A 12,871-nucleotide genomic window follows, 5' to 3' on the forward strand; every position below is an offset into this window, starting at 1 on the left:
TTCATAATTTTATACAGCTCAATCGGGTCTCCCCTCAGCCTCCTCTCTACAGCATAGAAGGAGGCCATTCCGCCCATCGTGCCTGTGCCAGCTCTTTGAAAGAGCGATGCAATTAGTCCCACTCCCCACTCTTTCCCCAGAGTCCTGCAAATTTTTACCCTTCAAGTATTTATCCAATTCCTCATTTGAAAGTTACTATTGAATCTGCTCCACCGCCCTTTTGGGCAGCGCGTTCCAAATCACAACAACTCGCTGCGTATAAAAATGTTTCCCCATGACACCTCTGGTTCTTTTGCCAAGTATCTTAAATCTGTGTCCTCTGGTTATCGATCCTTCTACCATTGGAAACAGTTTCTCCTTATTTACTCTATCAAAACACTTCATGATTTTCAACAGCTCTATCAAGTCTCCTCTTAATCTTGTCTGCTCCAAGGATCTAGTCTGGCTAAACCGGAATCAAAGATTGACGGCGAAACTGTAATGGGCTGCCTTTAAAGAGGAAATAGTTTGGGTACAGTCGAGGTACCACTAGGGGGAAAGGTAAGGCAACTAAAGTCAGAGCTCCCTGGATGACAAAAGCAGAAAAAGAGTGCCTGCAATTCTCCAGTCCTCTGGCACCACCCCCATATCTAAGGCGCATTGGAAGATTATGGCCGGTACCTCCGCGATTTCTTCCTTCACTTCCCTCAGCGTCCTAGGATGCAGCCTACCCAGTTCTGGTGACTTATCTGCTTTAATTACAGCCAGCCTTTCTAGTACCTCGTCTTTATCAATTCTTATCCTGACAGATGTCAGGTCGAGAATAAATCTGAGAATCAGGCTAAATATAGAAAGTTCAGAGCAGAAGTGAAACAGAAAATAAGAGGGGCAAAGAGAGGGTATGATAATAGAATGGCAGCCAACATAAAATATAATCCAAAAGTCTTCTATAGGCATATAAATAGTAAACGGGTAGTAAGAGGGTGGGGTGGGGCCAATTAGGGACCAAAAAGGAGACATACACATTGAGGCAGAGGGCATGGCTGAGGTACTAAATGAGTACTTTGCATCTGTCTTCACCAAGGAAGAAGATGCTGCCATAGACATAAATAAAGGAGATAGTGGAGATACTGGATGGGGTAAGAATTGATAAAGACGAGGTACTAGAAAGGCTGGCTGTACTTAAAGTAGATAAGTCACCAGGACCGGGTGGGTTGCACCCTAGGAGGCTGAGGGAAGGGAAGGAAGAAATCGCGGAGGAACTGGCCATAATCTTCCAATCCTCCTTAGATACGGGGGTGGTGCCAGAGGACTGGAGAATTGCAAATGTTACACCCTTGTTCAAAAAAGGCTGTAAAGATAAACCCAGCAACTACAGTTTAACCTCGGTAGTGGGGAAGCTTTTAGAAACAATAATCAGGGACAAAATTAACAGCCACTTGGGCAAGTGTGGATTAATTAAGGAAAGCTAGCACGGATTTGTTAAAAGTAAATCGTATTTAACCAACTTGATTGACTTTTTTGATGAGGTAGCAGAGGGTTGATGAGGGCAATGCGGTTGATGTGATGTACTTGGATTTCCAAAAGGCGTTCGATAAAATGTCACATAATAGGCTTGCCAGCAAAGTTGAAGCCCATGAAATAAAAGGGACAGTGGCAGCATGGATAAGAAATTGGCTGAATGACATTAACCAGAGACCAGAGAGTACTGGTGAACTGGAGGAAGGTATACAGTGGTATTCCCCAGGGGTCGGTACTGCTTTTCTTGATATATATTAATAATTTGTATGTGGGTGTACAGGGCACAACTTCAAAATTTGCAGATGACACAAAACTTGGAAGTATAGTGAACATTGAGGTGGATAGTGATAGACTTCAAGAGGACATAGGCTGGTAGAATGGGCGGACACGTGACAGATGACATTTAACACAGAAAAGTGTGAAGTGATACATTTTGGTAGAAAGAATGAAGAGAGGCAATATAGACTAAAAGGGTACAATCCTAAAGGAAGTGCATGAACAGAGAGACCTGGGGGTATATGTGCACAAATCGTTGAAGGGGACAGGGCAGGTTGAGAAAGCGGTTAAAAAAAGCATACGGGATCCTGGGCTTCATAAATAGAGGCACAGAGTACAAAAGCAAGGAAGTTATGATAAAACTGTATAAAACACTGGTTCGGCCTCAACTGGAGTATTGTGTCCAATTCTGGGCACCGCACTTTAGGAAGGATGTGAAGGCCTTAGAGACGGTGCAGAAAAGATTTACTAGAATGGTTCCAGGGATGGGGGACTTCAATTATGTGGATAGACTGGAGAAGCTGGGGTTGTTCTCCTTGGAGCAGAGAAGATTGAGAGGAGATATGATAGAAATGTTCAAAATCATGAGTCTGGACAGAGTAGGTAGAGAGAACGAGAACCAGAGGACACAGATGTAAGGCGACTGGCAGAAGAACCAAAGGCGACACGAGGAAAAACTTGTTTACACAGCGAGTGGTTAGGATCTGGAATGCGCTGCCTGAAAGAGTGGAGGTGGCTTTCAAAAGGGAATTGGATAAGTACCTGATTTGGTCATAATACTCCAGCTGAAACCGAACCAGTGATTTATAAAGGTTTAACATAACTGATGCCCATTGTTTTCTCAAATCCTGTTTTATTGGACGGAATAATGAAATCCTCCCCCCCCCCCCGGTGGTCAAATCCCAAACCTGCATATCCGGCGAAAATGAGTCTGGGATGGATTTCCGGACTGACTGGCTCACTGCACTTAGAAACATAGAAACATAGAAAATAGGTGCAGGAGCAGGCCATTCAGCCCTTCTAGCCTGCACCGCCATTCAATGAGTTCATGGCTGAACATGAAACTTCAGTACCCACTTCCTGCTTTCACGCCATACCCCTTGATCCCCCGAGTAGTAAGGACTTCATCTAACTCCCTTTTGAATATATTTAGTGAATTGGCCTCAACTACTTCCTGTGGTAGAGAATTCCACAGGTTCACCACTCTCTGGGTGAAGAAGTTTCTCCTCATCTCGGTCCTAAATGGCTTACCCCTTATCCTTAGACTGTGACCCCTGGTTCTGGACTTCCCCAACATTGGGAACATTCTTCCTGCATCCAACCTGTCCAAACCCGTCAGAATTTTAAACGTTTCTATGAGGTCCCCTCTCACTCTTCTGAACTCCAGTGAATACAAGCCCAGTTGATCCAGTCTTTCTTGATAGGTCAGTCCCACCATCCCGGGAATCAGTCTGGTGAATCTTTGCTGCACTCCCTCAATAGCAAGAATGTCCTTCCTCAAGTTAGGAGACCAAAACTGTACACAATACTCCAGGTGTGGCCTCACCAAGGCCCTGTACAACTGTAGCAACACCTCCCTGCCCCTGTACTCAAATCCCCTCGCTATGAAGGCCAACATGCCATTTGCTTTCTTAACCGCCTGCTGTACCTGCATGCCAACCTTCAATGACTGATGTACCATGACACCCAGGTCTCGTTGCACCTTCCCTTTTCCTAATCTGTCACCATTCAGATAATAGTCTGTCTCTCTGTTTTAACCACCAAAGTGGATAACCTCACATTTATCCACATTATACTTCATCTGCCACGCATTTGCCCACTCACCTAACCTATCCAAGTCACTCTGTAGCCTCATAGCATCCTCCTCGCAGCTCACACTGCCACCCAACTTAGTGTCATCCGCAAATTTGGAGATACTACATTTAATCCCCTCGTCTAAATCATTAATGTACAATGTAAACAGCTGGGGCCCCAGCACAGAACCCTGCGGTACCCCACTAGTCACTGCCTGCCATTCCGAAAAGTACCCATTTACTCCTACTCTTTGCTTCCTGTCTGACAACCAGTTCTCAATCCACGTCAGCACACTACCCCCAATCCCATGTGCTTTAACTTTGCACATTAATCTCCTGTGTGGGACCTTGTCGAAAGCCTTCTGAAAGTCCAAATATACCACATCAACTGGTACTCCTTTGTCCACTTTATTGGAAAAATCCTCAAAAAATTCCAGAAGATTTGTCAAGCATGATCTCCCTTTCACAAATCCATGCTGACTTGGACCTATCATGTCACCATTTTCCAAATGCGCTGCTATGACATCCTTAATAATTGATTCCATCATTTTACCCACTACTGAGGTCAGGCTGACCGGTCTATAATTCCCTGCTTTCTCTCTCCCTCCTTTTTTAAAAAGTGGGGTTACATTGGCTACCCTCCACTCGATAGGAACTGATCCAGAGTCAATGGAATGTTGGAAAATGACTGTCAATGCATCCGCTATTTCCAAGGCCACCTCCTTAAGTACTCTGGGATGCAATCCATCAGGCCCTGGGGATTTATCGGCCTTCAATCCCATCAATTTCCCCAACACAATTTCCCGACTAATAAAGATTTCCCTCAGTTCCTCCTCCTTAATAGACCCTCTGACCACTTTTATATCCGGAAGGTTGTTTGTGTCCTCCTTAGTGAATACTGAACCAAAGTACTTGTTCAATTGGTCTGCCATTTCTTTGTTCCCCGTTATGACTTCCCCTGATTCTGACTGCAGGGGACCTACGTTTGTCTTTACTAACCTTTTTCTCTTTACATACCTATAGAAACTTTTGCAATCCGCCTTAATGTTCCCTGCAAGCTTCTTCTCGTACTCCATTTTCCCTGCCCTAATCAAACCCTTTGTCCTCCTCTGCTGAGTTCTAAATTTCTCCCAGTCCCCAGGTTCGCTGCTATTTCTGGCCAATTTGTATGCCATTTCCTTGGCTTTAATACTATCCCTGATTTCCCTAGATAGCCACGGTTGAGCCACCTTCCCTTTTTTATTTTTACGCCAGACAGGAATGTACAATTGTTGTAATTCATCCATGCGGTCTCTAAATGTCTGCCATTGCCCATCCACAGTCAACCCCTTAAGTATCATTAGCCAATCTATCTTAGCCAATTCATGCCTCATACCTTCAAAGTTACCCTTCTTTAAGTTCTGGACCATGGTCTCTGAATTAACTGTTTCATTCTCCATCCTAATGCAGAATTCCACCATATTATGGTCACTCTTCCCCAAGGGGCCTCGCACAATGAGATTGCTAATTAATCCTCTCTCATTACACAACACCCAGTCTAAGATGGCCTCCCCCCTAGTTGGTTCCTCGACATATTGGTCTAGAAAACCATCCCTTATGCATTCCAGGAAATCCTCCTCCACCGTATTGCTTCCAGTTTGGCTAACCCAATCTATGTGCATATTAAAGTCACCCATTATAACTGCTGCACCTTTATTGCATGCACTCCTAATTTCCTGTTTGATGCCCTCCCCAACATCACTACTACTGTTTGGAGGTCTGTACACAACTCCCACTAACGATTTTTGCCCTTTAGTGTTCTGCAGCTCTACCCATATAGATTCCACATCATCCAAGCTAATGTCTTTCCTAACTATTGCATTAATCTCCTCTTTAACCAGCAATGCTACCCCACCTCCTTTTCCTTTTATTCTATCCTTCCTGAATGTTGAATACCCCTGGATGTTGAGTTCCCAGCCCTGATCATCCTGGAGCCACGTCTCCGTAATCCCAATCACATCATATTTGTTAACATCTATTTGCACAGTTAATTCATCCACCTTATTGCGGATACTCCTTGCATTAAGACACAAAGCCTTCAGGCTTGCTTTTTTAACACCCTTTGTCCTTCTAGAATTTTGCTGTACAGTGGCCCTTTTTGTTCTTTGCCTTGGGTTTCTCTGCCCTCCACTTTTCCTCATCTCCTTTCTGTCTTTTGCTTTTGCCTCATTTTTGTCTCCCTCTGTCTCCCTGTATAGGTTCCCATCCCCCTGCAATATTAGTTTAACTCCTCCCCAACAGCACTAGCAAACACTCCCCCTAGGACATTGGTTCCGGACCTGCCCAGGTGCAGACCGTCCGGTTTGTACTGGTCCCACCTCCCCCAGAACCGGTTCCAATGCCCCAAGAATTTGAATCCCTCCCTGCTGCACCACTGCTCAAGCCATGTATTCATCTGCGCTATCCTGCGATTCCTACTCTGACTAGCACGTGGCACTGGTAGCAATCCCGAGATTACTACTTTTGAGGTCCTACTTTTTAATTTAGCTCCTAGCTCCTTAAATTCTTTTCGTAGGACCTCATCCCTTTTTTTACCCATGTCGTTGGTACCAATGTGCACCACGACAACTGGCTGTTCTCCCTCCCATTTCAGAATGTCCTGCAGCCGCTCCGAGACATCCTTGACCCTTGCACCAGGGAGGCAACATACCATCCTGGAGTCTCGGTTGCGTCCGCAGAAACGCCTATCTATTCCCCTCACCTTCGAATCCCCTATCACTATCGCGCTCCCACTCTTTTTCCTGCCCTCCTTTGCAGCAGAGCCACCTACGGTGCCATGAACTTGGCTGCTGCTGCCCTCCCCTGATGAGTCATCCTCCCCAACAGTACTCAAAGCAGTGTATCTGTTTTGCAGGGGGATGACCACAGGGGACCCCTGCACTATCTTTCTTGCACTGCTCTTCCTGCTGGTCTTCCATTCCCTATCTGGCTGTGGACCCTTCTCCTGCGGTAAGACCAACTCACTACACGTGATACTCACGTCATTCTCAGCATCGTAGATGCTCCAGAGTGAATCCACCCTCAGCTCCAATTCCGCAACGCGGACCGTCAAGAGCTCGAGGCGGATACACTTCCCACACACGTAGCGCCCAGGGACACCGGAAGTGTCCCCGAGTTCCCACATGGTACAGGAGGAGCATATCACATGGCCGAGCTCTCCTGCCATGTCTTAACCTTAGATACCCTTAAATTGGTAATAACAATAAAAAGAAAAGAAAAGCTACTCACCAATCACCAGCCAATCACTTACCACATTGGCTGTGACGTCACTTTTTGATTACTTTCTACTTCTATTTTGCTTTCTCTCCCGCTGTAGCTGCACCGGTATGCTTTTGACAGGTCGCTCCCCTCTCACCAACTGCCGCTGGCTCTCGATCTCCCGCTGGGCTTTTGACAGGTCGCTCCCCTCTCACCAACTGCCGCTGGCTCTCGATCTCCTGCTGGGCTTTTGACAGGTCGCTCCCCTCTCACCAACTGCCGCTGGCTCTCGATCTCCCGCTGGGCTTTTGACAGGTCGCTCCCCTCTCACCAACTGCTGCTGGCTCTCGATCTCCCGCTGGGCTTTTGACAGGTCGCTCCCCTCTCACCAACTGCTGCTGGCTCTCGATCTCCCGCTGGGCTTTTGACAGGTCGCTCCCCTCACCAACTGCCGCTGGCTCTCGATCTCCCGCTGGGCTTTTGATAGGTCGCTCCCCTCTCACCAACTGCCGCTGGCTCTCGATCTCCCGCTGGGCTTTTGACAGGTCGCTCCCCTCTCACCAACTCCCGCTAAACCGTCGGCTGCTTAACACTGGTATTAACATGACTTTGCCTTAAATCTAGGAGCGGAGAAGTAGGGAAGAAGAAGCACATTTGCCACATTCCAGGTTGTGAGAAGGTATTCCGGAAAACGTCCTTGCTCCGAGCACACGTCCGCTTGCACACAGGGGAGCGGCCGTTTGCCTGCAGTTGGGTCTTCTGTGGAAAAAGGTTCACTCGCAGCGACGAGCTACAGAGGCACGCCCGAACTCACACAGGTCAGCGCTGCACATGCAAAGCATTCTCCTTCATAATGGGCAGTAGAGTAATCATCTTTAACCCAATTAGTGATAAGCAGTAAATATGCCGAGTTATTGCAGTGTCGCAGGAACTTTCATTGTGGCTGGCATATTAATTCCAGGCGCCTTCTGTAAAAGCCTCACATGTGGCACTTTATCAAATGCCTTCTGGAATCACATGCACTGAATAGCTCATCTTTACTGACACTGTTACATCCTTAATGAATTCCAGTATATTTGTGAGGCATAGCCGATTGCTCTTAAGACTATGCTGATGAGCCCTTAGGACTTACAAGCTTGTTAGCACGTCAATTTCCCTGTCTTTGCTAATTTCAGCAAAAATGCAGACGCAAGTAAACTGTGTATTTATACTCACACCCAGCTTTTCACTAAACTCAGCAAAGGCAGGAAGTTCAACTGGACAGCGACACCATCCCATCAAATCGAAAGAATTTGCATTTATATAGCGCCTTTCACAACCTCAAGACGTCCCAAAGCACTTTACAGCCAGTGAATTACTTTTTGAACTGTAGTCACTGTTGTAACGTCGGAAACGTGGCGGCCTATTTGCACACAGCAAACTTCCACAAACAGCAATGAGATAAGTGACCTTAGTGATTGGTTGAGGGATAAATATTGACCGGGACAGCAGGAAAAACTCCCCTGCTCTTCTCTGAAATAGTGGCCGTGGGATCTTTTACATCCAGCTGTGATAGCAGATGGGGCCTCGTTTAACGTCACATCAGAAAGACGGATCTCCGACAGTGCAGCGCTCCCTCAGTACTGCATTGGCGTGTCAGCCTGGATCCTGTGCTCAAGTGTCTGGAGTGGGACTTGAACCCACTGACTCCGCGGCGAGAGTGCTACCCACTGAGTATTAGGTTAACTGGTGTCTAATTCTAGTATTGGTAGCCCACATTTCTGTGTAATGCTGTTCAGAAAGGATATGGATTGAGTACTTCCAGTAATATTTGGCAGATGGAGTATAATATGGGAAAATGTGAGGTTATCCACTTTGTAGGAAGAATAGAAAAGAATATTATTTAACGGAGTAACTATTTGTACTGAGTCTCCCATCTGTGCATGCGTCTCCTGACACATACGCAGAAGCGAGAGTTGGACAAATATCACCGACTCCGTCCCCCCCAACGCCTCTGATCCATCCAGAGGCAGCCCCGAGGCCTGAGCAGCCAAACGCATCCTCCGAGTCGCCCGCAGCCCTGAGCCTCCAACCGGGCCCCAAGCCACCCGCAGTGCCGCAAGTCCTGAGCGAGTTGTGGGCCCCGAGCTACTCGGGGAAGAGAGAGCCTGGGGGGGGGGGCGAGGAGGAGAGAGACACGGGGAGAGAGAGCCTGGGGAGGTTGGAGAGAGAGAGCTGCACAGGTGGCAGGGGGGTGCGGGGGGGGGGGGGGGGGAGGATCGGCGGGGAGAGAGGGAACTCATGGAAGATGGCTCACATTTTTCCAACCCCCTGGTGCGTGCAAGCTCACTGCATGTGTTACAAGGGACATTGTTGGGGTGGATGATATCCAGAAGTCACGACACTGTCACTATTCATTTCATACCCAATAAACCTGTTAACAATCCGCATACAGTGGGTAAGGTCATGCATTTGCGCTGGGGTAAGGGACTTCGGCTGGAACTTAGTGGCTTTTGGGGAGATCTATCCTCTGTGGCTTGTGAAGTCAAAATTAATCGAATTACAAATTGGAAAGTCAGTCAGAACTTGGGATGGGCGGTTCCAGTTACACATTCCAAGGGAACTTCAGGGTGTGGCTTATCCTCCAAGGGGACCAATTAGGAATAGATCATGTGATAATGGAGTGCCAATCAGAAACCGCAGCCTTTCAGTTAGTTACAAATAAACGTATCCATTATTTAAATGGAGAGAGACTACAGAATGCTGTGGTACAGAAGGATCTGCAAGTCCTCGTACATGAAACACAAAAAGTTAGGTACAGCAAGTAATTAGAAAGGCAAATGGAATGTTGGCCTTTATTGCAAGGGGGATAGACTATAAAAGTAGGGAAGTCCTGCTACAACTGTACAGGTTATTGGCGAGGCCACACCTGGAGTACTGCATTCAGTTTTGGGCTCCTTATTTAACGAGGGATATACTTGCATTTGAGGCAGTTCAGAGAATATTCACTAGGTTGATTCCTGAGATGAAAGGTTTGTCATATGAAGAAAGGTTGAGCAGATTGGGCCTATACTCATTGGAGTCTAAAAGAATGAGAGATGATCTTATTGAAACATAAGATTCTGAGGGGGCTTGACAGGATAGGTGCAGAGAGGATGTTTCCCCTCGTGGGGGAATCTCGAACTAGGGGGCATAGTCTCAGAATAAGAGGTCGCCCATTTAAAATGGAGACGAGGAGGAATTTCTTCTCTCAGAGGGTCGTAGATCTTTGGAATTCTCTACCCCAGAGAGCTGTGGAGGCTGAGTCTTTGAATAGCCAGATAGACAGAGGCTGAGATAGACAGATCCTTGAACTACAGGAGAGTCAAGGGTTATGAGGAGCAGGCAGGGAAGTGGAGTTGAGGCCAAGATCAGATCAGCCATGGTCTTATTGAATGGCGGAGCAGGCTCGAGGGGCTGAATGGCCAACTCCTGCCCTAATTTATGTTCTTATTATCAGCAGTGCGCTATATGGCCAGAGGAAGAGTGTGAGGTGATCGGTGAGCTCTGGAGTGACAGGTGCAATTTACTGCAGAGCAATGGTGGAAAAAGCAGAGCTGTTGCCGAATGATGGGCATCTATTGGGCAAGGGAGCAGATTGGAGTGCGAGGGAGAAGATCGGAGTGCGATTGCATTTAATGAAAGTACCCAGTCATTTCAAGTTCCCCACCTTGAAAGGGGACATTGGTGTAGTGGAGAGGATTTGGAGAAGAGCATTGGGTTGGAGGGTAATTCTGAGATGTAGTTGGGAATTTGCAGGAATGACGTGTAATGTTTCACTGTTGGTGTAAATTTAAACCTGCCGTGCTAATTGTGTGTTGCAGGTGACAAACGTTTCGAGTGTGGACAGTGTCACAAGCGTTTCATGAGGAGTGACCACCTGACCAAACATTACAAAACGCACTTAAACACAAAGAACTTGGTGTAGAGACTGCGGCGCCACTCGGGAGACACGGTCTCCGTAGCAACAGAAGTCAAACATTTAACATTTTTTTTTTGTTTTTGCATTTTTAAAGAAGGAAAAAAAAACAAAAAATGTTTTCCCGAAAGGATGGAGGGAGGGAGGGAAGGGTTGTGTTTGGTCTATACTTCCCCCTTCCCCCCCCCACGCCCTCCTCCCTACGCTACAAATGCAGCTGGACACGTCGTTACCGTGGTAACCAGCATTACCGGAGCGATGGTGTGGCATGGAGAGTGCAGTGGATTGGCGGTACGAGGGAGGCTCCATGTGCAGAGAGAGACACACACACACAGAGACAAGATAAGCAAGCCTGATGCCATCCTGGGCTGTTCTGTCCATTCCTCCCTGTATAACACAGGCGTAGCTTTGCCGATGTTTTGTTTTCTAATGATAAGATGCCTTAGATTTTGTCACATATAATAATGAGAGCATTGTACTGTGATTGAGTGGAGGCTTTTCAATTAGTCAGTTTGCAATGTTTTTTATTTTACAATAAGATAAGTTTTTTTCTTTCCATGTGCGATTCTGACACAGGATCATGAGGCGATTTATGTCCTAATGACGTCATCTTTGGACACAAGTAGAAGGAAAAAGAAAATAATTCTTTTTTTAAAAAAGAAATGGTTTTTTTAAATGAACTACTGGGATTGTAGTATCCTGTAAAGTTTAATAGATTGACAAGCATAGTGTTTACAATTGCTTCAGAGAAATATTGGTTGTATTTTTGAGCTTTGATTGGAATGAAATCCGACTTTATTTTAGTATGTAAGTTTTGGATGGTCTTAGATGACTGGTAATAAATTTCTTACTTGAAAGTAAATGCAATGTAGGGAGGGAGGGGGCAATGGTGAGACAGCAATCGATGCCCACTTCATCCTGTACAACAGCCCGGGTCTCCGCTTCAGCCTGGCTCATGTGTCCTGTTCCGTTTTCTCCCAGATTCTCCGTATCATGGGTCAAAACAATACGGGAAGATTTCCCATGTGTTCAGAGTTGCACACTTGCACTCATGATTTCACTGCAAGCAGCCCACAGGAAATCTCTCTCCCCTCCCCACCCACTCTGTTAACACGCCATAGATCAAAGGAATTAGAATATTGAATAAAATGGCTCCATATTCCTAAATGTGGCAGAGTGGGGGATTTCCCACAATTTTCTCCCCTCCGCTCCTTGAAGGCGATGAATCTTGCACGGACGATGGTTCCGTGGCTTCCACCTGCCCTTCAGTACATCGCTCAAATGTCCATTCTTTGCATACAAGCCCAGGCGGTGAGTTTCTGCGGGCTAATCGAACACGAGGGAGCAGCGCAGCCGAGCCCCATACTATGCACGTCTAGCATTCAAAAGCACGTGCTATCCAGCGCATGGCTTCAGGCTGTGGACCAGGGAGGCGGGGGTGACTGGGGCAGCGATTATGGTGTTCCACGCCAGTGACTTGAGGTGTGGGGAGAGCTACACCAAGCTTTGCCCCGCCCCTCCCCCCATGTGTGTGATTCCACGATCTTTAATTCATAACATTTTGGACTAAGGGCCAGTTCCATTGATTGCAGTCTTCATCCTGATGAACCAGCCAATTAAACCACTTTGTGACGTCATGGGGAAGTGATGTCAGAGCACTTCCTGCGACATCACGAGGACGTTTCCACCGTGGAATGTGCACTATTTCCTGACCGTGATGTAATTTCCTGTGTGTTTTTATTTTCTTTAAAAAAAATAACTAAAATAAAAGGAATAATTTTGTGCTTTGGTTTACATGGGAGGAGACACATCAAGTCATTTGTTTCTTTAAAGGTTTCTCAAATGGAACCCCAGTTACCCAGTGAGGTGACCTGGACTTGGGTGAAATGGATTCAGTTCCGTGTTCTCTCCCCAGCTCAGTTCCTCAGCTTACCTTGAGGGATTATTTGTGTTTTATCTTTTCACTTTCCAGATTACCTTATAGAATCATAGAATGATACAGCACTGAAGGAACCCATTCGGCCCATCGTGCCTGTGCTGGCTTGATTGCTCTTTGAAAGAGCTTTCTAATTAGTCCCACTCCCCAATCTCTTTCCCATGGCTCTATTTTTTCCTTTCAAGCAATTAT

At 46.6% G+C, this 12,871-nt stretch overlaps 1 protein-coding gene across 1 annotated transcript in view; it reads left to right on the top strand.

Annotated features, from left to right (window-relative positions):
- sp2 (sp2 transcription factor) overlaps positions 1-12,535 on the top strand; it is a 42,463-nt gene extending 29,928 nt beyond the window's left edge. Inside the window, exons 5-6 of the mRNA XM_070864590.1 lie at positions 7,431-7,624; positions 10,649-12,535. Of these exons, the coding sequence (XP_070720691.1) occupies positions 7,431-7,624; positions 10,649-10,752 (298 nt within the window). The 3' untranslated portion in view covers positions 10,753-12,535. The remainder of the gene's footprint in view (positions 1-7,430; positions 7,625-10,648) is intronic.
- Positions 12,536-12,871: the final 336 nt, after the last annotated feature.

Source organism: Pristiophorus japonicus, chromosome 21, assembly GCF_044704955.1.
Source record: "Pristiophorus japonicus isolate sPriJap1 chromosome 21, sPriJap1.hap1, whole genome shotgun sequence".
Taxonomy (NCBI): Eukaryota; Metazoa; Chordata; class Chondrichthyes; family Pristiophoridae; genus Pristiophorus; species Pristiophorus japonicus.